The sequence below is a fragment of the Strongylocentrotus purpuratus genome, unplaced genomic scaffold (assembly GCF_000002235.5).
Source record: "Strongylocentrotus purpuratus isolate Spur 01 unplaced genomic scaffold, Spur_5.0 spur5_scaffold_3, whole genome shotgun sequence".
NCBI lineage: Eukaryota > Metazoa > Echinodermata > Echinoidea > Camarodonta > Strongylocentrotidae > Strongylocentrotus > Strongylocentrotus purpuratus.
The window spans coordinates 27,303,298-27,329,699 of record NW_022145609.1 but is presented as its reverse complement, the minus strand read 5'-3'; the positions used below and the strand labels follow the sequence as shown (position 1 = coordinate 27,329,699).

General features: G+C 39.2%; 2 protein-coding genes across 2 annotated transcripts in view; both read left to right on the top strand.

Moving 5' to 3' along the window:
* The first annotated feature begins 2,365 nt into the window (after nt 1-2,365).
* LOC115928554 (receptor-type tyrosine-protein phosphatase S-like) lies at nt 2,366-25,947 on the top strand. Its single transcript, XM_030995862.1, has 3 exons — nt 2,366-2,483; nt 24,318-24,602; nt 25,904-25,947. The coding sequence occupies exons 1-3, from the start codon at nt 2,366-2,368 to the stop codon at nt 25,945-25,947; spliced, it is 447 nt and encodes a 148-aa protein (XP_030851722.1).
* Nucleotides 24,526-26,402, top strand: part of LOC580769 (receptor-type tyrosine-protein phosphatase S) — a 76,934-nt gene continuing 75,057 nt past the window's right edge. The window contains 1 exon segment of the mRNA XM_030996040.1: nt 24,526-24,602. The gene's annotated coding sequence lies outside the window, so the exon portion shown is untranslated.

Sequence of the window (26,402 nt, the reverse complement as noted above, 5' to 3'; positions counted from 1 at the left end):
ATTAGTTTAAGATGCCTTGTGTCTTGTTAGTAAAATGCAGCTGCATTTGTCAAGTGCTTTCTTTGTCAGTCTCCTTATCTTTCAATTATGATGGATTGATGTGGTCAGAGAATATGAATGATGAGAGGGATATAGAAAGGAAAAGAAAAAGATAATCAAGAAAGGAGAGAGATGGAAAGAGTGAAAAATTAAATTGTATATTCATTCGTGCTCCATAGATCTCTGTCTGCATGCAGCCTCCCTCCCATATATTCATCGTATTCAATTCCCTTTTACATCTCTCCCTTGTTTCTCTCCTTTCTCACTTATCTTTCTCTTTTCCTTTCTATCTCTCCCATCATTCATATTCTCTCACTGTACCGATCACTTCATCATAAATCATCGGCTGCTCCCAGGAAGGCTTTTAATTTCCAATGGCAATGCATAGCTCCTACTGCCTTATTGCAAGCAGCAAAAAATATCCTCTTTTCTTTCTCCAACTATCTATGAATTTAGTTTCCCTTGAGCACCATATTTTTCTATCTATAATATTCCATTATCTTCCTTTTCCCATCCTGCTGAATATTTAAGCAACTTTTTTTAGTATCGTGTTGCACCTTAATACATCAAGTGGGTTCTTGAAACACATGTCCAATGAATTCTCCTGGCAACCGAATCCCAGACGATTGTATCCTCATTAGGCCTGTTTTCATCAGCTCGAGATTGCCAAATAGCCTGTTATTTCTGATTTTGGAAATAATCCCGAAGTTAGAAATCGCGTCTTCATCAGCTCGAGACTTGACCACTAAACTTGAACCTTGAGCTCGAGAAATTAGCTCGAGATATGTTGCTCAGTGTTCGCGCATAGTGCAAGTCTTTGGGCGGGATACTTTGCAAACTAGCCCAAGCTATCTTGGGATGATTATCTCGACCAAATATCCCGCTAATTGCAACTTCAGGCTGATGAAGACGCAAGTTAACTGGATAATTTGCGATCGGTATACCGTAGTTAAAATAGCGGAATATTTGGCTATCTTGAGCTGATGAGGACAGGCCTAAGAGAGCACCCTTTGGGAGAAGGTTCAAGCAACTGTCACACCTAAATCCTACCCTGGGCATTTCAGTGTTAGAATCTTTGAACCAGCAAACAACCCATGCTGTATAATTCAAGTTGACTAGTTCCTTGTGGTGTTATTTTACCAAAGATAATTTTTCCTGGAGTCTGCATGCCTGATGGGCTAGGGTTGCACACACAAAAAAAAACGCAGATGATGATGAAGCGGACGAAATGAGTTCTCTTGCACAGAGAGATCATGCAAAAAATGATTTGCATGAGTTCTATCTATTTTGTATTCATTTGAAATTAAAAAGAATAAATAGAAAAGTGAAATCATACTGCAGTGATATGAAGTCGTAATTATAGAAGTGATTCTCAGGGATTGAACCAAACAAATTTCAACTATAATTATGATACCACAAAAAAGAAAGATATTGAGTGGGTGATATGTCCCATGACCAAACAAAACACCCCTGCCCCCCTCAGTTTCAGATCAACCTACCAAATTTTCCATCCCACTTATCCCGCCTCTGTTATCATCGTGAACTGTGAACTGTCAATCAAGCATCGGGTCAATGGCTTCATTTTTGTTATTTTTGCTGCTCAAATATTTCTAATGGCTTCTGCAGACAAGATCAGTGTGAAAGAAGAACAGTTATACTCGGTCTGGAGAAATCATTTGTTTAGCAACTCCCCCCCCCCCCCACCCCTCCAACCCTCACCCCTCCAACCCTCACTCTTGACTTTTCAGTTTAGAGAACTTACAACGGCACTTCTGTCTGTATTGTTTATTGTTATTTCATTCATACCATAGGTTTAAACTGGTCTGTTATAAAAATTTGTCAGGTTTCCAACCTTCTTAAATACTCTAAAAAATCCCATCTCCCATACATCTTTCAATTATAATTGAAAAGTCCACCGTTTATTCCAAACTTCTAATTTCTTCAGTTTCCTTTGGGGATTTCAGTCAATGAAATTCATGAGAAATATTTTTTATATTTTACTTTATAAACCCATGCAAGCCAAGAGCTCCTGAAATACTTAGTTGAAAAATCCATACGCATTAATAATCCTGTCTGTGGCACCTAAATAAATAAGATGTTGAGATTGTGAATGAGAGTGGTCATTCCAATTAACCCCTCTCCACTCAAACATCAAGAATTGAGAGATGTCTTTCTTAGTCCCGATTGAGCCATTAAAGCGAAAGTTTTTGCTTTCCAGTGCACCTGTACCCATGCCAGCAGGTGAGGACAGGTGATGCGTCCTAGGTGTAATTACAGGACTTCCGATCTCTCCCCATGCCTCCTCATGCTGCGCTGGTAGGCTGGGATGTGCTCCCTAGGCTGGGACCAGGTGAGAGGATGCTGCTGGTGCTACCAGGGGGGCATCGTAGGAGAACATGGCCTGATCGAGGTGTCTGACTCTGCTGTAGGGGTGTCCATGGATGGTAGAATCTACATGAATTATCAATTTGAGTTATTTGAATTCATTATTATTTTTAATATTACAGTGGTAGGAAAACTTGACCTGATCTGGTGAAACGGGCACGCACTGCTTTTGAATACATGATGATGGCCATTTGATGAATGGGCTTTTGTATAGGATCACTCTGTGGGATGGTGATATTTCATTTCACATTTGATTAATTTTCTGAGTGAGATGGGTGTTGTTGTTGTTGGGCAATACAACTACATATATACTTGTTCCAAATATAGACACTGCTTTGGCCATCATGAATAGGGAAAGTGATAGCATTTAGCTTATGAATATGAAGCATAATCTCCTTCACTATGCCCAAGGCAATCTGAATGGGAAATTTGTTTTGCCCAACCCAAGGTTGACTTATTTGATTTGCTACATATGCATATTGAATCATTCATGTAATTTATTACACATTCCAGTTTTTCCCTGCTCGGTGAGTTGAATATCTTCTGATTTATCATAAATATGAAATTCATACAAAATCATTGCAGAATATGATCTGTTTTGACAGAAACCATGTTTTTTGCAACTTGATTTGTGGCATTCCGATTGATTCGTTCAATTTGTTACTCATTACTCACAACCCTGACTATCTCGTCCTTGCCTTCCAATTGAATGTGACATTCACCATTTATCTGTTGTTCTCAGTCTGTGATGTCACAGGAGATCATCTGATGACCTTGTTGTTGACCTAGGAAGGACTCCTGCGGGGCATGCTGGGAATGAGAAACCAGGGGAGATGTTCAATGATAGACACAAGATCTATAATTCTCATGGAAATATTCAATTCCAATGTGAATTGTAACACATCAGCACTATTTCAAATTCCAAATAGAATCAGTGAATATTCTATTTGAACTCTGTCACTGGGAATGTAATAAACTCGTGTAGGATGCGGTTATGAGCAGATAAGCTATACGATTCATTATTTTGTTTGCGTCCGTTTTCTTATGAGAGCTATGACTTAATACTCTTCTTGCTTGGTAGATGATTGTCAAAGTTTGATATCCATCAATGTTCTGCTTCTGAAAAGCAAGGTTTTCTCTCTGTTTGAATAATAGGCCGGGCCTGTCTCATTAGGGAATAGCAAATAGAATCTGCTTGTACTGTATTAAGCATTGAGAAAACAGACCAACTATTGCCCTCGCAGGCTTACATGATTTGATGTCTTTGGACATGTCACCATATATCCATTTCCATGTTTTTATCAGGCCAATCAGCAACACTGCTACCTCATAATAGTGTTGAAATTGTGGCTTTCACCACCCTTGTATGTGATTAAGATCTAATACTGATATAAGCCCCCAATGTTTGACTAGCTCATTCTCCGTCAACAATGGCATGGGCCTGTTTACGCGCCCACATTAGGAATTCCCTTTTGCGGAAGGCATCTTATTTTCACTTCAAACAAGCCCAAGACATTAATTGCTTTGAAATCTAGCGGAATATTTTGGTGCTGGTAGTCAGCACTGAAGATGCACATATTCAAAAGCCCTCTAGTGCGTTTACAGTAGCTTGTCTCAGTTCGCTACCTTGCAAGTCTAACCATCATTATTTTTGTGACCTTTTCATTTTCGTGCCTTTGCACGAGAATTCTAGCGCCTCTCTGCGCCCTGTCTAAGGTGTATTCTTATTCTCTGTCCCCAGGGGGACTGCAATGTATGCTTGGAAAATACAGTCGGTGGCGAAGGGGGAAATGTGTGCCCTCGACCATAATCTAATATTCAAACTTCTGCTTTTTAATTTTTACATGCCTTCTTATAGAGAATGTTGAATAATTTCATATACGGCCGACATCAAATGAAAACAGCCCAAAGCGGAAACAGATCAAGTGTTAAGCAGAAGGAAAAAAACAGTGCTCGAATCAAAGGAGGAAAGCATCGAGAAATTAAAATACAATTAGGTTTATTTATTATGCACTTGTTCCAAAAAGTGTGGTGAGAAAAGTGCAAAGGCAGGAGCGAGTAAATTCATTCTCTTTATCTTTCCCTTTGCGATCTTACGCCACCCTGTCGCTCGGTTCGGCATGTGTTGCCGTCGGCTCCTGCATGCTTGCATATTGATTAAGCAAGGAGGGAATAAGAATATTGCTGGTGGCCTGTTTATGGAAGAGTTTTATCCTTTTCCTCTGTGATATTTCTTCAACTGTATCCACCCTCCTAGGATGAATACGTTTATCTGAATTTTCATGAGCCGCTCACTCACTCTGCCTGGAAGAAAAACAGTCATCACTGAAAAACCGCCAAGTGATTATCGTTTTCTTTCTGACGGGACTAACTTGAAGTTCAACTTCAATGGAAAACTTCAGGCTTGAAAAATAAAAAGGAAAAAAGAAAGAAAGTCATGTATATAGCATAGAGGGAGGTCCTATTGTGTGTAGCTAGTGAAATTCATTTTGAAAGGTTTCGTTAATCCTCCTTATAAAAGCAAATGCAATTATAAGATTTACAATCTTTCATTAGTCGATACATTTTAAGTATATCTCAGGATTTCCTTTTGATGTATTCTGCTTGATTTAAAATTAAAGTCTTGAAAATTTGAAGGTGTGAGGATGGAGAGAAAACACTTGCAAGACTTCTTCCCTAATCACAATAGCCCGTAGGTGAGATTTAAAGATTACCTGTAATAAGTGAATTGTGCTTTGCTGTCGTAGTCGTGTCGGGAAGAGAAAAACAGGAAAGGGGGCAAAACTTCAAAGGAAATGGGAAAGAATGGCAGAAAAATGGTCCATAAATAACCCTAGGTGGAATAGATGAAGGAGAATGAAACGGGATAGCATAATTTGTTAGTATCGCAACTCCTTTTAAAACTGTTTCTTATGTATGGAACCATGTTCAAGAGTACATTTATTTGGTATTGCAGTTGATATTCTGAATCTAAAATCTTTCCACCTTCATTTTCATCCTGAATCTTAAATTTCGTCAATGCTGTTATTTTCAGTCTTTACATCAAAACTGCATCTGAAACGTACCTTGTAACCTTACTTGTTGACAATCGATTCCCAAAATCACAACGTAGAATGAATTTTGTAATAACCCCCTTTCGGAAGATCAAATTCTCTTTATCCAGGATGGTTATATTCAGTAGAGATTCAAACGCCGGGAGGCAGGCAAACTGTGATTGGAATCGATCTTGTATTTCAAAATATTTCCCCTTTGTGATTAACAAGTGGGATAACAATAATTGCCTCTGAAAACAGCAGCGAAATTGACCCTTACCATTCTAACGTCTGACTCCTGTTTCATCTCAAGTAACAGTAATTCTCAAAGTTGGTTCCAAAATTTAGCTTTTTTTAATGTCATCATTTTGTTGTTCATTTCATGCCAAATTTTGATGGTAATGGAAATGAAAGCCACTTATTTTTCAATTTAGGACAAGAGGAGATATTAAAGACTTGTTTTTTTTTATCTCCATCATAAAGCTAAATTGATATTAACATTTTAATGCTGTTCGTAAGTTTTCACTTTGTCTATTATTATCCCCTCCCCAACGATGTTGGAGGAAATATTAATGCTGCCGTCCGTCCTTCCGTCTGTAACAAATCTGGTTTCTATTCCATAACTTTAGTAATGTTTGACAGATTTTAATGAAATTTGATATGAAGGTACATGGTATCAAAATACTGCCTAAGTTTGATCTTGGATTATGTAGGTCAAAGGTCAAAAGACACAGCTCATTAAATATGCACAAATTGCTAAACATGGGCCATTTGTACCTGTGAGGGGATGCTACACTTTGCATTGACTTAGATGTAATTTTTTCATATTTCTTTTGGCTACCGTCAAACTTGTTTTCTCATCTCTGTGTATATCACTGACTCCCTGTTTCCATTTTTCACCTCAGTTTAGTCCAGTTTTAAAATTCCTCCTTTGCTGTTCATAACGTTGGTCTATACTTGGTTACTGGATGATGTTGCCGTGGATTGATAATATTTGTCTATGCATGCATCATTCATGGATAGTACATAGTGGGTGTCCATGTATACAAGAGACCCTAAACAATGTGCACTTAATCAATTACTGCCTAATCCATCCATCCCAAACAGCAATCAGTCCCATCTCTCCGAAACGGCGCTTCTCCGATGCCGCGAAAAATCAACTCCCATCCCAGACTCCTGTTGCAAGGTATTAACCCACCGCATGCAGAATGCTTTGAAATTTCAGTGATTGAGTAGGCATGGATGCAGGATATTGGGAGAGCGAGACTGGAAGGGTTAAAGGACAGCTTTCCCAGGTGACGTCAAAGATATGAGGCATGCAGAAATTTCATTAGATTTTCATTATGCTGATACGAGCTTAAGAGCCCGTAAAAGGTCTCCATACTTGCTCTCTCATTTGTAACAATTTCCCCCGTGCTCCTGGACCCGCGCTCGGGAGTAGAAGTACACCAAGCAAGGCCTGTCTAGCTTGGTTTAGCCATGTCGTGTATGAAGAGGATGATTCCTCTAATGAACTTTATGCCGTCTTCGTTAAGGACGGAGCACTTTTGCTATTTTTGCCCTAATTGGATCGGACTTGATTTATTAGATTGTGCATTTTGTGTGCCTGTTTAGAGGAAGTGGTCGATGGTTTATACTGTGTTTTGAAAGATAGTGCAAATTTTGCAAAAGCCTTAGAAGGTCTAGGCATATTGTAACATGCCCCTGTCGAAAGCTTTTGTAGCACGATGTTTACATTTTGTAAAGGTGTTCTATCAAACTGTCATTAAAATGGATGGCTGTAAATGTTGTCTACAAGAGGAAGATGGAAATTTGATATGATTAGGTGACATTGGAAAATGTTCCCCATCCTCGTAATCTTTCTGTTTAGTTCAGCAAAGTGCCCTTTTGCCCCTTCTTTTGGAAGTCTTGTCACGTCAACCTACTTGTCCTTGTCATCTTACAAACTTCCTTGTCATTCGGTGAATCCTTTGTAGACACCCTCATCTCATGTTCTGAAAGAACCTGACAAGGCCTTGATGTTGGTCGATGTTTGGGATTTTCGTCAAGTGTATGACTAACACTGACAGCCCTTTGGAAGGTTTTTGGTATGAAATGAAGGGCAGATCTCGAGTAGGTGGAGGGCCAAGGGGCTGAGTCATGGATCTGACCAAACAAGTGTAACAAAAGCTTCCATGAAATTGCTCCCAACTGCCAGGGGAGCACTTGCAAAATGTATCATCTGGATGTTTGATGCAGTCATGTGACGGATGTGCGGTCAGGGCACGATTAAGAGAAGGAGTAACGAGGTTCGGGGTGTGTGAATGTTGAGGTGGGCTTTTATCGAAAATGTGGCCAGGTGGGGCGAAACGAGATGCGATGGGCAAATTACGGGAGATGAAGCTGTAGGATTGCAGGAGTTGATCATGAGGGATTTGAGCCGATATCCTCTAGAAACCTTTGTGCTGCGTGGAGTGTGAAGAGAGTTTACACTTTACGGGCCGGGGCGTGTGACAGTGATAGCCGCTTGTGCGTGCTCGCAGAGTGTTGTAAGAGGACCGAATAAGTGAGATGGGATGTGTTGAACAGTTTAGGGGAAATTGCTTTAGACGGTTATTTGAGCCGTCCACAGGGAGAAGGATGCATTTACAGAAGGGGTTGAAATTCAGTGGGAGATTGGACAGAGAGCATGAAAGGATAAATGACATGTAGAGGGGGAAGGGGTGTATCAATCAAATAAGGAATGCTTTTTTGTTACATTCAAGAGCAATTCAACTAAGAAAAAGATAGACATTTACATGACCTGTATTTCATATTAAAATCTAGTTACAATCATGTTGAAACGAAAACTGAACTTGGGACACACTAAATATACATAGCACTTCTGTTTAACCTTTAATATTTGCTGTTGGAGAAATAAAGTATGACTCATTGTTGGTTGGAGAAGGGTAAAACTATGCACTGCTTTGTGAAAGAGATATTCTGTAGAGGGCTACAATAAGGAGGTAGAACTGTTAGTGCATTAAACTATTCAAGAAATATATTTCAATGGCTTCAGGGTTTGCAGCAACATGAGGGTTAATCATTTTGAAACTGTAGAGGACACATCGTGATGGATCTGTGAATGTAAACATGTCCATTATGCGGCACACTTTCCAAATCATGAAATACAGTTCCGCAGCTGCCGAGCAAAGCTGGGAGATCTGAAAAGAATACCAGAGATTTTTGTTCATCCCCCTCCATCACCCAATAGCCTATCAGTGCTCCATCCAACCAGGTCATTAACTGACTCTTGACTTTCAGCGTGTCCACACACAAAACAATTTATCCCGAAACTCTATAACGATACGTCGTATAAAGAATCATCGTATAAATTCCAGGATGTCCACACACAGGAAACGTCGTCACTAAAGAATCATCGTATAAAATGCCCCCTGTCCACACACAACATTTTCCGTGATTCTTTATAGAGTTTCGCGATAGTGATAAGAGGTCTGGTCTCATTTCGCTCGAGGTCACGTTAAGCCCCGCCCAGTTAGTTACACTAGTTACACTCCCCTGTCCACACACAACATTTTCCGTGATTAGGCGTGATTCTTTATCGAGTTTCAGTTCGAAACGATGCCCAAACCTGCGTTTCGTTAGACTAGTTTCGTTATACGACGTATCGTTAGTGAGCGTCCACACCTACAATTTTGGTCGTAAAACTATCGCGAAACGGTATCACTATCGCGAAACGGTATAGCTAATCATGATTAGTCACGGAAAATGTTGTGTGTGGACAGGGGGTTTATACCTCAGTCATAAACAATCTCCATATCTCTTCATCGTTATGGGACATGCCCAGAATATCTTTGGATGGGACCCATCCTATGTCACTCAGACCTGTGCAAGCTGTAAAACTTGATTGTATGAAATTCTAAAATTAGATTTGGTTTTAGGATTGCTGATTTCATGAAATCCTTATTGCTCAAGATTTAGCTCTCATTGTCCTGTGTTGAATATTTTGTTTCAATTCTTTGTTGGTGATAAGTGCTTTACAGATCCTGTCAACTGAAATGCACAGGGAATGATTCGTTTTTAAAAGTTACTATCTAGATCTTCTCACAAACATCTAGGCAATCACTATGTCGTTACCAAAACCAAGTAATAATTAATATCTATCATTTTATATCAGACAGATGATATCACATCCCAGCATTTTTGGCCATTTTTATAAAATAGTAGCCATTATTTAAGGTTGATCTCCTCAAATATTGATAGACATATTAACTGGAAACGATAAAGCTTTGATACGCCTACCACCATTTTATTTACACCTTTATCTTCTGTACCTGTATAAGCCTAAACCAAAGCCAAATGGAATTCAAAAACTTGTTTGGTTTCTCCATGCCCTTGTTCAAATTGAATCGAAAAGGGAAAATAGACAAAGATTTGATTTCCTCTTAATCACATTCAGCAACGGAAACTGGTGACAGGTGACAATTTCCTTGATTGATACCTCTTAATGTTTGTAAACTGCTTCTGATAGATGCTCTATGGGTTACATAGGATTGGAAGTCCTATGGTCGAGATGAATCATTTTAATGAAAGGACCGAGGTGACAACAACAACTGCAAAATGAGGTTATCCACTGTCCTGCCTAATTAATCATACCTCGGTAGGGGGTGTTCTTTGGATTTATAGGTGGGTTAGGTGTGCATCTTCAGGGTAGCTTTGTTAGCCGTTGTTTCGCTGCAAGGGTTGTTGTTCACTCCATTATGGGACATTTGATACGATCTGAGAAGAGCACAAGAAAAGAGATCCGTGGGACTGAATGGGCAGGATGTTGTGGTCTGCTGCAGCTTGTGGAGAAGGGGGGGGGGGGGGGAGATAGATGGGTATTTTATATTAAAATAATGAATGGGGGAGAGGTAGGGAGAGAGAGAGAGAGAGAGAGAAATAGAGAGAGACAGATAGAGAGATAGAGAGATAGAGAAAGAGACTTGTTTGATATGGAAAGGGGACTAACTAATAGAGCTGAGTAGATGTCCATTATGTGATGAGTTTTTTTTTTTTTTTTTTAAAGGTATGATCAGAAATGATGTGATGGTCGAGAAATCAACACTCCGTAATGTACTTTTGTAATCGATAGCATAAAAGTACAATGTGTAGGAGTAAAAGTACATTATTTTTATGAATAAAGGATGTCTCTACACATTTTACATTAGTTTTCCTGTTTTGTTGTTGTTGCATTTATGGCTTGCTACACGTATAATGGCAAATCCATGAATACCGGTAGGTATTCTTGTATCAATTACTCCTACTCACAAGATCATATCCTGAATGAATACTCACTGCGTTTTTGATATATGAATGAGAAAAATTGCCCCTATTGCCCTGTGGGATGCTTTTAGTGCGAATAGTTCATGGTTGATCTGGTAAGGTTCATTAGTGGAGCCCGATGCAAAGGCTGAGGGACTAAAGTCCTCTTCAATGTTGTATAGAGCTGTAAAAGTCAGTCCTAGTTAATCAATCAGTAGCGAGCAAACATGGTCCTGTCTCATGCCGAAGGGGAATAGAGATGGATAGAGCGGGAGAGAAGAGTGAGTGTGGGAAAGAGAGAGAGAGAGAGAGAGAGGGGGGGGGGGGGGTTGTATATTGCAGGCACAACCATTGTTAGCTGTTGTGCGTAACATGGTCTGCACTGTGAGACTATGCGGACGATATACTGCATAGGCTCTGTACTTCAGCCGCTCTTCACACAGCAAGCGAATGGCACAGCTAGGCTTTGCTCAAGGCTTTAGGAATCGTGGTAAAACTGTGCTTGCATATTAGGGGAGGGAGGGAGATAGAGAGAATGTGGGAGGGGGTAGGGGAGCAGGAGAAATGAGATAGAGAGAGAGAGAGAGAGAGTAGAGGAGAGATAAAGAGAGAGAGTGAGAGAGAGAGAGAGAGAGAGAGAGAGAGAGAGGAGAGAGAAGGCTTGGTGTATCATGTCATTAGGTGACCCAGTTCTTAGAGTCTCCAGAAACCAACTTTGATATGTTGAACATGCAAATAAAACATAATGAGTGGGAAGAGGCCAGCTTAGCTAGGCAAGGTGATTGCACTCTGCAACTAGAGGATCGGTGAAAGGGGTGAGATGGGTGTGAGATGAGTGGTATCAGGAGGGCAGGAGTGCACCCCTCTTGGGGTTGATGATTGGTGATCAGTGGTGTCATCATGCTGGAGTTGCTATGGTTATTAGCTTTCTTTCCTCTCCTTGTATCTTCCCAATCCTGTCATCCTCTATATTCATCCACGCATCACCATTTCTTTCATCCTCCCACTTCCCTTAAAATATCTCAATTATACTTGAATTTTGTGTATTTAGAACAACCACACAATCCCCGTTCCATAAATAACCCTAATCCTACCTGTAACTCAGAAGGCCTAACTCTGCCTTAACCCTACTCTAACCCTAAACCTAATCCTATCTGAAATCTTAACCCTGTATTGTACTGATGGCATAGTCTGCTATTAAGCCATGGTTGTTTTTACTCCTTTATTGTATTCCTGTGTCTCTACATATTTCTAATCCCTCCTGATTTATCATCACATATTAATATTCCAAATCTGAATGTTGTGATCGGTCATGGTTTGTGGATAGGGTAAGTTGTGACGCACATCCCGGTCAAGTACGGGACAGTCTATAAGCCCTTCTTACGACATGACGGATGATCAATGGTCAGGCTTAAGGCCTGAGATGTCTTAATACAGGGATACAGGGTGATGTGATGAGCAGTCCATTATCATTCTACATTCAATCAGGGCCCTGTTCCATGAAACTTAATATCAATAACACGTTACAAGCTAATGTTATAAGCTACTGAAATCCTTGCTTCTGATTGGTTATCAGCAGATTTGTCATTGATTTTTGTAATTTGTCATTGAAAAAAGGCTTTGTGAAACGGGTCCTTGATTTGATAGTGAGGATCTAGGCACAGACAGGGAGAAGGCATTATCAGTTTACCACGTTTACACGTGATGATGTAGAACCATAGATAGAACGAGAACATGCTTCAGCTTCATTTGTTGTCTATAAAGGGAAGGTTCTCAAAGAGTAGGTCTCGAGATAAATTTACATCGTAACACAAACCGATGACTGAACACCCTCAATGTCTGCAAGGGAGCCTCCCAAATGAAGGAGGCATGATTTTTTAAAGAGAGGCCGATAACATGAGCGGGTTGAAAAGAAAAAAAATGTGTTCCCCGAAATGCTGACTGATGATCTTCGTCTTCTGATATGGATGTCCCCTTTCAAACAGCCTAGCAAATGAAAAGGACATTTCTGAGAGAGATGGTGATAACATGAACTTTGCAGAATATGCTTTTTAAGTATTTGCCTTTAATGCTATCTTCAGCTGATATGAACACCCCCATGTCTTCAAGTAGCCTCACAAATGCATGGAGAATATTTCTGGGAGAGAATGATAACACAAACAGGCTGATAAGAAATTCACCTCCATTTTGGATGCTGTAACTATCTAATGTGAACAGCTCCTTCCAATGGCCCAAAAAGTAGAGAGAGAGAGAGAGAGAGAGAGAGAGAGAGAGAGAGAGAGAGAGAAAATTTCTTGTATATAGAGTGATAACATGAACATATTGACTGGACAACCCTGTTTATTGTGATACAGCTTGGTGAATGTTATCTTCTGTCGTGTGGATGCTTCCTATGTCTGCAAGTAGTCATGCAAATGGATGGGGTGTATGTGAACACCCTCATTTCTGAAAGCATCCTTACGAGTGTTTCTGACTGATAGTTCTGGGCCCCGTTTCACAGAACTTGTCATCAGTGACAAATGACAGTCTTTGTTAAAATCTACTAAAATCCTTGCTGCTGATTGGTTATCAACAGATTTGTCACTAATTTTTTGTCATTTGTCATTGAAAAAAGGCTCTGTGAAACGGGTCCCAGTTCCAAACGGACATATAAAACAAGAACGAAAACAAACTACAAGAAGTGCATGAAACACTGCCTTCACTTGATGTGAACACCCCCGTGTCTGCAAGTAGCTAGACAATATGCAAGGGAATGTTTCTGATAGAGGGTGATAATGTGACCAGCTGCATGTGCTGCTATAGAGACTCAATGAGAGAGAGAGAGAGAGAGGAGAGAAGAAAGAGTAGCAGTGGAGTGGTGGTGATGATGCATGCAGATTGATAGAACGAGATGAGAGGGGCTCCGTCTGAGGTTGGGAGATAGATGGTGCGATAGAATAAAGGAGGGGGGAAAGGAAGAGTTTTACAGGAGGAGTGAGGGGAAGGGAAGGAGTGATAAAAAACTAGAACATAGTCAAGTTTTGTATAGTGTATTCATTGTGGGAGATGTGAATACTGTACCATTGTAAGGAAACTGCGTATGTTTATTTAATCAGAACAAATGAGCTGGTAAGAAGGAAAAGAGAGAGGAGAAAGAGAGTGCGAAAATATAAAACGATAGTACAGAGGAGCAGAGAAGCAAAGGAAAGAGGAGGAGGGGGGAAATATTGTTATAACAGAAAGAGATGAAGTAGGGGCATGGTTGGTAAGTTTTCAAGAAAATGATGTCTTAGATGTCCTGTGAAGAGAACAGTAGAAAATAATTATAATATATTTAATACAATATTAAAGAAGCAATGATGGAGGATATTTTCCAGACAAACCATTGATTGGAAAATGGTAGATACAATGAAAAGTTCAAACAGAGACTGTCAAGGTTAAAAATGACAACTGAAGTGGGGGTGGGGGGTGGGGGGGGGGGAAGAAACATGCATGAATTGGAACATCCATTAGATATATCTCCCCTAAAACCTTGGTGATTTGAAAACATCTTGTCCAAATCAGGTTTGTAAATTGGTGCGAATGAAAAGCGCCCTGTGTGAAATGAATGCCTGAAGGTTGCTATAAGAGAGGAAAAGCAGAGCCCTGCAAATTAAACTCATCATCAGGGAATAAGGTGTCCACTTGTTTGCGAAAATTTGATGAGAAATCCATGTGCGATCCAGACCGCCAAGGAGAGTCTTGGCGGTCGTTTTTTTCCCCTTTTCACGGCCTGGCCTGGCGACGTGTTCTTGTTGTGGTAAACAAATCTATCGAACCTTGTTATCAATTTCTCGAGGCCTCTTTCCCAACTCATTCAGAAACTGGAATTTGAAGTACAAGCATGTACGTACCAGTTATAGTTCAATTTTCCTGAAGTTTCCCTCGCTTTTGGCCTATCTTTCTTCATTGTTGCTCTGACTCTTATGTCAGAAACTAGAATATGAAGTGCAGGCATGTCCCATCTATAAGTTTGAGGGTTTTTTCCCTTCAAATTTACTTATTCTGTCTCACATTTCCTTCATTTTTGTCCCATCTTTCCTTGTAACGTTGCCCCTTCATTCAGATTTCAGACCCTGATTATTTGAGGTACAGGCATGTTAGGTTTTTCCTAAGTTTTCCTCATTGTTTCATCTTCCATTTTTACTTTGTCAGTCATCTTTGTTGCACCGCCTCGATCTTCAGCATTCTACATCATATTGATTTTTGCTCCATTTTCCACCTCTCTCTTTCCCCATGCCTATCCCTCTAGAGAGAAGAGAATATACAATAACACCAAGTACATACATGTATAAAAGCCTATGAATAAACCATTCGATTCATGCAGTCCAAATCAAATCAAGTTTGTTTGTGGCGGCCTGCAGACACTTTTGTATTGGATTGCTTTCAAAGTAAGAGTTGCTCCCAGGCAATTTCATGTTTCTAAAGTGGTGCAATGAACATAATTTCCGGCTTATATATCCATCCTCCTTGTGAGTTAAAAAGAAAAGGTACATATTTTGCCAATCGTATTGATTATCCAATCATAAAGGATAGGTGGAGAAAAAACAAAACAGTTACTTTACCAGCATATTGTATGGATGTTGTCCCATCACTACCAAAAGTATCATCCTTTTCCATACATTTAAAAAATACTGTTACTGTTATTAGATTGATAAGTCTGTTTTCAAAGACAGTTATAAAGAGAATAACGTTAAACTTAATTTTGAGGATTCACAGCTTCTTGTGGGTTCTATTCATACAACATGGTACCGAAATGGATTAATTTTGAAGATGTAACAACACAAAGCCTAATGGACCATCAAATTGACAAGTGACTGTATTGTAGCGGAGGGGGGGGGGGGGGGAGTGAAAGGTGTTAAAGTAATTTCTTTTGAAAGATAGATGCGTATATGCAGTGTAAAATGTCTGTTTTTACAATCATTTGAGATTATTTAAGCAGCATGGTTGCCATTTCTATCCTTCAAGTCATTCTGGTCACGACCTCTTGAAATATACTCCTTTCTTCTAGAGATAAGATCATGAAGTGTGTCCTTTTTTTCTTCATGCTATCTGCCCTTCATGGAACATTCATGAACATGCGAGCCTGATGTTAACATCTTCATGCATGTTCCTGTTGGTGCCTCCATCTAATCATGGTAAGGGCCCTCTACATATTTAATTACTATCGGGTTTACCTCTATTCTTCCCCAAGCCTTTATATGCTCAAGATTGGGCTTCTCACTCACAAAATATCTCTCTCTCTTTCTTTTGCCATCCCTCTGTCGCAATATTAAAGGTAAAGACCAGTTATGGTCATGCGATTGCACTGTGAAAGAAACGTGGAATCGATCAGAAAAGGTTGATCATCTAGCATCTAGCATCTGCAAGGTTCTGGAATCATCAAAATGATAAGAAATTTGGCCCATTCTTCGTAAAGTTACAAGCACTATACACAGAAAGATGTATATAGGACTACCCTATATCTCTCACAGACCATGAGAGAAATAAATTTACCAAATATATGAATTAGTAGGCGGTTTCCCAGCAAATTTTTTAATCATCATGTATTGGTCAAAACATATTCTTTCACATGATTGGTAATGAGAGCTTCCATTTCATTTTTGAAATTGGGGCGTTTCCAATACTGGTCTTTACCTTTAACTTTAAATATGCCATATAAACAAATAATATAGGAAATCAATTTCTGTTTTTAAAAAATCTTTTAGTTATTGGGGGGTGGGGGGGGGGGGGGTCTCCAACTTATAGGCTCTAACTTGACCGGGGACTTACATGACTTGACACTGAAAAAAAAAAAGGTTATTGAGTCGGCCTAAATTGGCTTGACAATGTTCCTTGCTGCTACAGTTTGGGAGCTACATGTATGTGCTCTGTAAGTTTAATGATAGTCTAGTCTGTATAGTCCAGACCCTATGTACGACTGACTATGATTGACAAGGATTTCTGCGCCCGATTCAAACCTGACTGAATCTGCATCTTTGTGACACTGACAGGCAACAAAAAGGCAATTCGCAACATTTGTTAGAGCCCATGGAGAGAGACAGAGAGAGTGTGTGAGAATGTGTCAATGGCTGAACAGCAAGCATGCATTCATGCTTCACTGGAATGGAATCGGAATCGGAATTGTGAGAGAGAGACATGAGTGTTGATCTTCCCTCTCTTTATTTCTTTTAGATTATGCCTCAATGAATGCTTCCCTCTATATTTATATTGTGATTGCTCTTATCCCCGCAAGACTGGTAAAGGTAATTATCGCTTGAGGAACAGTCTGACACCTTGTCTTAATATCATGGTGAGCACGTTCTTACTGGGGGGGGGGGGTGTAATACTAGTTCAAAAATGGGAATCAGTTCACTTTAAATTCAAAACCATGAGAACATTGAAATCAGCAAAAACATCCACTTATATTTACATTAAAAAATGGCCAATGTCTAGGCAAACCATATTGACTTCTTGTCTCACGCAAGTAAAATTGATAAATCACCATTTATTATTGATAAAAGAAAAAGGTACACATAAATCTCAATTACTTTATTTTTAACCATATGCTGTAGAAGAATAACAAAGTCTCAAGATATTTCTTGAGGCAAATACAGACGTAAAGCTCACTCACTTTGATAAAGAACATGCTTTTGGACATGGTGATAGCATTTTAGATTTGTGTGAACAGGCTTAGGAGGGACCTAGAAAGTTTTGACTTATCCAGAAATTAGTAAGAAACTCCTAGTAGGTTAACAGGAAGAAGACGAAGAGGAAATTACCGGCTGTGAAAAAGTCATTGACACTTGCGTTTTATATTCAACTTGGAAAACCGATGTAATGAGAGAAAATAATAGGTGTGCAGAACACAGGGGAAGATATGTGATTGCGAGTGCAATATAAAGACGAAGGAGAATGAAGATAAAGCATCACGCACGCAAGGCCCTCTGGATATTTATTTGTTTGAGTTTCATCTCTAGCTTAATGGCAGAGAAGGCCTTTGGGGGTTTTCCTCCCCTAAAAAAAGTCATCTCAGAACTGACAGTAGCCCCTATTGCCCTACAAATAACCATTATTCTCGCATCCCAGTCCATCCAGGCAATTTAAACCATCTCGTCGATGTTGGAGGAGAAGAAGATGGTCACATACATCAGCGCAGGCCTCCCCTCCCTCGACATTTCCAGGATAATGAAAAACAAATATTTCAGGCTTTGTTTCAATAATGAGGCTCATAAAATTGGCGGTAGCATTTCTCCTCCATGAAAGGGTCACAGATAAGATATGACGATAGATCTAGATGCAGTGCGTATCCATGGAAAGGTCAATCGTATTCTGTCTCTACCCACATTGAGATCTCATATTTTTAACTCCATCTTGGTAATTGTGGTTGTATATTGGTTCAAATATATAAAATACCCATTTCCATCTGTCAACTCTTTCCTCTTAACTTGATTGATAGAAGGTATTAACGGCAGACTTATGTATTTGTTTTGACATTTTGTGGGGGTTGCCCTATAAAACATAATCGCCTTAGAAGCTAAATAATCCAAATAGATTTTCATTAATTTGTGATATGTAATTGCATTGTTGCCGTAGCAACGATGTTGGTGCTTTAATGTAATTGGGTCTAAGAAGGTCACCGTGGATCAAACTAAGATGTTTATTCTCATGAATTGCAGATTTCAGTCATTTACATTATATTTACAGATACGATTGTAAAGAGGGCACTTGCATGTTTTGATTAAGAGAATATTGTGTGCTTCGAGCCCAAAAGATATTTTTCAGCAAAATTGTATCACTTTCCACCTTTTGAAGCTGTTAATTAGCGGACAAAAAATAAGGGATGGACATCATGAATCACTGCTGTACATGAACACCTTGAGATGATTAAAAAAAGAAATCATAACTTTTTATTAAAGCTATGCCATTGAGGGTTGTGGACTACATCCTTGAAACAGGGTTTGAAATTATATTCAATCTCCTTTTCCCCTTTTGAGCACCAATTCTCAATGATTAATGAAGCATTCACATATTTTATTTTGGTAAAAATGCAATCATTTTTGTATTACTCATTCAATGTTAACTAATTAAACCTTGGAGCAACTCCAGTGATCGACTTCTGATTGAATGGCCGCCATCCCTTGCATCATTCACCTTACCCGGCTTGGTATTGATCAAGCAGCTGGTCTCATTCATATGCAGATGACCGCCAAGTTACTTGTCCCTATATTAATTTACATCTTTAGCAGCATGCGCCCAAAACATTTTCATTATTGCTGCAAGTCCCATGAATGCAAGCGGTGACTCATTCAATAATTCAGTGATTTTCGCGTGCATTGATTTCGTCCGTCGACGTTGTAATCGGCATGATGTTCCACAGCACGTTACAAATAGCAGAGCTTGCGGTATCGCTTGACTCACCGAGGAAACGTGTGAAAAAATCATTAAAAAGATCCTGTAACATTGCTTGAATCATCCAATTTGAGATTGGGCATGTCTCCAGGCTAGACGTGATCAGTAATTATTGTGAATCCGTACAACTGATACGTTTTCTCATTAACATTTAGCAGAGAAATGTACCTGGATACTCATGGGATATGCATTAAAACATATATTTTCAGATTGAGTTAAATACATCGCTTCTTATTACCGTTAGAAATACTTTTGAAACTTAATGTTTAGCTGCAGCAGCCAGAGGACGGATATTTTTCTATCTTGAACTACATGTAGCTAGGATTTCTTTGATGTTTCTCAATTGCTTTGAGGGACTTTGTTTCACGTTGTAATCACAAGACCAGTACTTAGCTATCTTTAAAGATGAAGTTGAGTTTTGGTCATGCGATTGCTTTGTGAAAGAAACGTTGTGGAATCGATCAGAAAAGGTTGATCATCTAGCATATAAGTATTGGTGTGTACTGCAAGGTTCTGGAATCATCAAAATGATAAGAAATTTGGCCCAGTCTTCGTAAAGTTACAAGCACTGTACACAGAAAGATGTATATGGGACTATACGCACACGTGCGCGACACATGCATTTATCTCTCACAGACCATGTAGATAAACTAATTTACCAAATATATCAATTAGTAGGCGGTTTCCCGGCAAAATTGTTATCATCATGTTTAAGTCAAAACATATTCTTTCACATGATTGGTAATAAGAGCTTCCATTTCATTTTTTGAAACTTGGCGTTTCCAATACTGGCCTTTACCTTTAAAAGCAGACAACACGCTTATGTTCAGTAATGTCCCATGATAGAATGTGAAGCCTAGCACGACAGGAATGTGTCCAGCTCTCTCCTTGGGAAGGGGGACAGATGTTTATTGGTAGGGGGCAATGACTAGTCCAAGCAAACAAAACATCCATCACAGATCTCAATTCATGGGACTGAGCCCCAATAAACAACTCAGAGGGATGCCATTTGGTGGATGATAGCGAAAACTATCAATTAAAATGGGTCAAACGTTCAGTGATGATATAAATTACCATGAAATCATATTGCACATTGCCTCTGCAGATAAGAAGGTTAATTCACATTAAGCATTTGTCCTTTTTCATGGCTCCAAGTCGTCCTCAGTGTGTTTTACGAGCGGTCGAAGGATATGTTTTGTTTCCCTCTGATTCAAAAGTATGTTATAATCTTTGATACAGATGGCAAAATATGGTTTACAGTTACATTTGTGCCATTAAACCTACATTCATTTCCTTATTTCCCATGTCAAGGGAATACAGATGTACTTAAAAAGAACTAGTCAACTTTAATACCACCAAGTTCAACCAAATTGACTCTATAGCCTACCTAATCAAAAAATAAAAGAAACTGTAATACTTGTAAGGGATCGTGACGATGACATCTAACTCTAAGCAGGTAAAAATTTCAGATAGTGACCTAGAAGTCCTTTGATATCAAACATATCACTTGCTTGTGACTTTCTAGAAATTCTTGAAATAGATGAGAAAGGGCTTGATGAATGCCAGGATTATGCTGCTCATGTCACATGATATACATCTACATCATATCACCTGACACATGTCTTTGTCACCTGACATGTCTACCTCTAGCTTGTCACCTTATACCAGGAATGACATTCTGAATGAAGTTATTCTGAGATGGATATTTTTTCTTGTAGGTGGCAGGAGAAAATCATCTGTTTAGGGCTAGAAGGGCATTTATTTATTTACTTTAACACAGAGTTAATGCCTTTCTAGATATCAACAGATATAGACAAAAAATAAAGGATGGTACTAAACCATAGATGCACCTGCATGCTTGCTTTAGGCAACTGAAATATACCCTGATGAACAATAGTACTAAAATTAGATCAGTCTATTCCGATAAAATGAAGCATTTTCACAGGTCCTGATTTCTTGTACAAATTTGCTCAAGTGAAAATGAGGTTAGGCAAGACTTTCATTCAAACATCATTGGCTATCTGCCTATCTGCCTGTACATGGGCTAAAGGAGCGTTATTAAAAGCATCGTTATTACAGAGGCGGGCTTTGAAATATGAATCTGATAATAAGATATCTCAAATGGATCATGATCGTCTGGGTTTACACAAACCATGCTGCCACCAAATCGTTATTAACTGGGCTTGATGTAAACACAATTAATGCACGGCGCTGGCAGAGATAAGCTGGGAGCCGCGCAAGATCTGTCCTTATGGCTTTTACTGGAAATACCAAAATTGATCCTGTATTCCATCACCTAGATTGCTGGGAGAATGAGAAAACAAACATTGGCCATTCAAATTTTATATGGAATGAAAGATGACATGGATCCCGAATAGATAGAACCTGGTCCGTAGAAAAAGGTTCCAAGTCCATGAAGGCACTGTTTTCAAGAGTTTAGGTAGATATACCACTTTACAAAAAGTTATAGAAATGTTTCACTTTCACTAGTGTTGGATACTGTATACATCATCACTAAGTAATTCAAAGTTGCTAGAGAACATATTGGAAGAACATTCTGTTGATTTCATACCACAAGTGACAGAGGATGTTGAACTTAACTGATGATCTTAGCCTAAAAAACCTTGTGTGACTTTGGGTTTGTATTATGCTCAGGAAATCGCACTGTTAGACCAAATCTATACAAAAGGCCTCTGCCTCTCTTGGAATTGGTACGGAGAAACTGTTTCAGTGTATATCACATTGGCGTAATATCTCCCACTACAACATGAACTACAGTCGTAACTCGTAAGCCCCATTTCACAAATAGCCACAATGTCAATTATGGCCTTTTGTCCATAACGAAAGTCAGGAGATTTGGATTTTGTCCGCAATGCATTTGTTTGAACAAACAAAGCATATACCTATCTTCTCTTTTATAATACAATTTCAGGTCTGACGGTGTGTATTCATCATTTATTAATGTCAACAGGAGGTTTAGAGAGCCGTAATAGGTAAAGATACCTGGATCTTTTAGCTCCTGACGTCGCTTTCCACAGATCAGAGGGCACCGCTGAATACCGCCCCCCATTTCAGCAGTGCAAATACCCATGAACATTGACAAATATGAAACAAAGATCCATCATTTTCATTTGAAAGTATGCCTCAATTGGAATCTGATATTAGAGTATAGCAGTGGAGCTTCTGTTGTGAGCGATGATCCAATTTTCTGCTAGCTCGGCTTGAAGTTCCTGAAGATACAGGAATGAAAGGTCATGTGACATTCATTTGACAGCAGTTAGAATAAGGTTATTTGATAGTCTACAATAGAATGTTTCAATCATTTAATAATATCTAAATAGTTGTTTTCATAAACTAGGTAACCATTGAAATGTCTGCTCAGAAACTTTGAGCCAGAAGGGTGCAATAAAACTCCCTTCCGATTCTTAGCCAGCAAAGTGCTTTCATTTAACATCTAACCTTGCTACTACTAGGTTAACAGAATCCCTCTTCTTATGCAATGATAATGAGTTTCGCTGCAAATCTATTATTCATGCTGTACTCTATGACAGAGTGATGGAAAGAGGGATTATGAGGGATAGTTTGTAAGTACTTCATACATAATTCTAACTTCTTTTTATTTCAATGTTAGAAAAAAATTATTCCGCTTTGATCTCGGATTCGATCACCTTGCATCAATGTTCCGTGGTATCCAGGTATAGATAGATACCTACCTGGATACTGGTGATACAGATGCCCTCATAAAGTATTCATAGGGGTAATCATTGACCTCATCAAAAGAAATTCAGTACTTGGGACCTTTATCGCTCCCTAGCAGTAATTGATGGTGTCGTAGCTCAGTACGAGTTGCCACACAATTATCAGCCTACCGTATTCCGGGCGAAATCAGTTTGAAGGACTTAATTTTCACTTTTTGCATTAAATAGTCCCCTTTCATTTCCTTCTGTTGCTATCTCCCTCTGTCCTTCTCTTTCTTTCTTTTAGAAGGTTGATTATTTCTGATATAATTTTCACCATACCTGTGTAGCAAAGTCATATTACTATCACCTTCTATCTCTTCCCGTTCTTTATCTCTATTTCTCTCTCAGTCCTTTCTTGCAGGTTCTAACTTGTGTCATTTCATTTCTTCGAGATATTATAATTATCAATCACCAAATGGTTTCATATCTTCAGTCTTCTCCAGTGAAATCGACTATATTTACGAGATGTGATTGAGTGCTATCCTAATGAGAGTTGCCGGAACACAAAATACAACATGTAGATGTGATGGATTTAACTCATCAGTATGCAACTAATATTTCATTTGGCCGACACGAAGGAGATTATGGCATTATGCATGAAGCTAGCCTCCGCTCTTACGGCATGCATCATTTCACAATATAAATGGCTGGAAACCATATTTCGATGTGACCCGTTCTCCTGTATTTTGAAAAGGGAAAAGCAATCAAAATCAGAGGGTAATGCCTCCCTAGGTTATTTTGTGTGATTGATTTTTGGCCCTGAATTATGGACTGCAGATTTAGTTGGTCTTTCCTAGTCTCGTTCGCCATTATTCTTTCTTTCTCTCTCTTTTTGTGGGTTTGCAAGCTATATTCTAAATTTTCTTGATATTCACTGAATTAATCATCCTTCCAAAGATAGTTTTCTTGATGTTCATGAACATTGGGGTCATTGAATTCTATTTTTAAAAGTTGATGCAATGTATCATTGAGATGTTTTGGTAAAAGTTGTGGACCTTTAAAAAAATAGAGGTATGTGTGTGTCTCTAGAGTTTTGGATCATTATAATTATAATAGGGATGTATAGAAGAGGGTGAAGGGTGGTAATGATGATGATGATGAGGATGATGGTGATGGTGAGGATGACAGTGATGAAGAGGAAAAATATAACGATTGATGGTGATGATTATGATGATGATGATGACAATAATGATGAGAAAGAGGAGGATGCTCATGACAGTGATTATAACACATATCCTAACGCTGGTCTGGTTTTATGATGATTGTAATCTTAGTGATGAGCCTATCATATTGATTAAAATCTTGATGATGGTTGTGTTGATGATAAGTGTAACAACTACATGTAGTCTACCAACCAAGATAGACCTGAAAATCATTGTTTCACGTTCACAAAAATAATGACGATCTCCCTTATTCTCTCACCTTACAGCACCACCGGTCATCACACTTGGTCTGACAGACGAGGGCGGTATAGATGAAGGTGCAGCAACGTTCTTCTGCAAGGCGACAGGCGACCCCGCCCCAACGTTCGAATGGTACAGGAACAAGAAGAAGGTGCGCGGTCTGCGTTACCAGATCGTCGAAACTGAAGGAGGGTCAGTGCTGAGGATAACGCCCCTTCGGCTTGACCGAGACAATGACCAGTCGGTGGTATGTGAGGCAAGCAACGACGATGGGACAGCCACGACACAGGCCAGGCTTACTGTCACTCAAGGTAAGCATCTGAATGGAGATTATATTCAGGTTTCATGACACGTGTTCTGGTGAAAATTCCTGTATTGAAAGAGTTGTGATTGATCAAGCAGGGCCTACTTATGCTTATGGAGTAAATTAATATGACGCAAGGGAGATTCATATATCCCTTTCCATAACAGACCATACTTGTCTAAAAGAGACTTGTTTCCAGTGAAGCGGGTTCTTTTTCTCATTGAGCATTTTTGTGACAATATTAATATGATAGATAGAGAAAAAGAAAGATGAAAACACAAGTAGGGCCTACTTATGGAGTAAATAAATATGACTCAAGGGAGATTCATATATCCCTTTCCATAACAGACCATACTTGTCTCAAAGAGAATTGTTTCCAGTGAAGCGGGTTCTTTCTCTCTTGAGCAACTTGGTGACAAAATTTATATGATAGGTAGAGAGGAAGAAAGATGAAAAACAAGAAGGGCTTCTTATGGAGTAAATAAATATGACGCAAGGGACATCCGTAAATCCGTTTCCATATTAACGGACCATACTTGTCTGCTACATGATAGTACATCTAGTGATGTGACCTAATGATGAACTATGGTGCCTTAATGAGGTGTTATGGCTAGATCCGACGGCCCCCTTCTAATTAAGTCGAACCTAATTGACATGCAGCCTTTTAGCGTCACTATTAAAGCCACACTATCCTACTTGTAGCTACTTGCTCCCTCTATATAGAAAACTTCCCCAATCGGTGCCTGTTGGTCCCCCATGATCCTCTTTTTCTTATGTTAAATGAGAGCTGAGTTAATAAGATAGCCACCTGTCACAGTGACCTCGCTGGGGCTCGCTGGGGGTCTAATCCCTTCTAGCTGAAGTAGTAAAGCCTGCCTTTAAAGCACGTATATTGGCCACCATGAATATCTATTTCGATACGCCACCTATATTATGGCTTCATTTTGTGAGGGAAAAAAGGTGGATTAAAAATGGTGTCATAAACCTGTTTGCCCAAGGCATACATGATGTGAGTTGGGGCAGATGAATGTAGATGACTCATGAGAGTTAATCCTATTGTACAATTCTTTTATTCATATTTCAAATGATGTGGATATGTGAAAGAATGGCAGCTGCTGAGTTTGTCAATGTGAAATTACATTTTTAGGTACCCATTGAGAGGAAACTTTTTATTCCCACACAAGTCTCCTTCAGCCCTAATTCTATGAAAATAGAGGGCACAGAACCTTTCTTCAATGCACAGATGGTGTTGAGTTTAATGGTGCTCTCATGTTTGGTTAATAATTAATCCTCCTTTTTCTATTTTAGTTCTTTACATTTCACTACCCATTTTCATCGTGATCCCAACCTGATCTCCGCTGTAAGAATATCATGCAATTATTTCGCCCGAGCCCCCGTGTATTATTTTCACTGATGAGTAGTAAGAAAACCAAATTCCACATTTTAGTTTAGGATATCCATGCAATATTGAAACAGAATTGGCTATATGTTCTTGAATACTAGAACCATCCTCCATGTTCCATTCTTCCAAACCAATTTTTTAGTAGAGCCTCGAGAAAGAACAAAATATCAGCATTCATTCAGTCACCCTATTTTGTTCAGGGGCATTGGTAAAGAAGAGGGGAGGGGTGCGTTTGATGGAATGTTCTTGCCTATTTGATATTGTGTACATTGCGTGATATGAAGGTTTGTGGTACGTAGGGCTGCAGGGTCAAAATTGATTTCTCCATTGATGGTGAGCATGAAATTGGGTTATTCAAATGGTGGCCTAGTTTCTTAGGGTCTATATTGTGTACTGAACATGCTC

Coding starts and splice junctions, on each gene's coding strand:
- LOC115928554 (XM_030995862.1), top strand. CDS start 2,366: ATGTGCTCCCTAGGCTGGGACCAGGTGAGAGGATGCTGCTGGTGCTAC. Junction 2,484..24,317: donor TGTAGGGGTGTCCATGGATG/GTAGAATCTACA, acceptor CTCACCTTACAG/CACCACCGGTCATCACACTT. Junction 24,603..25,903: donor CAGGCTTACTGTCACTCAAG/GTAAGCATCTGA, acceptor TTTCTATTTTAG/TTCTTTACATTTCACTACCC.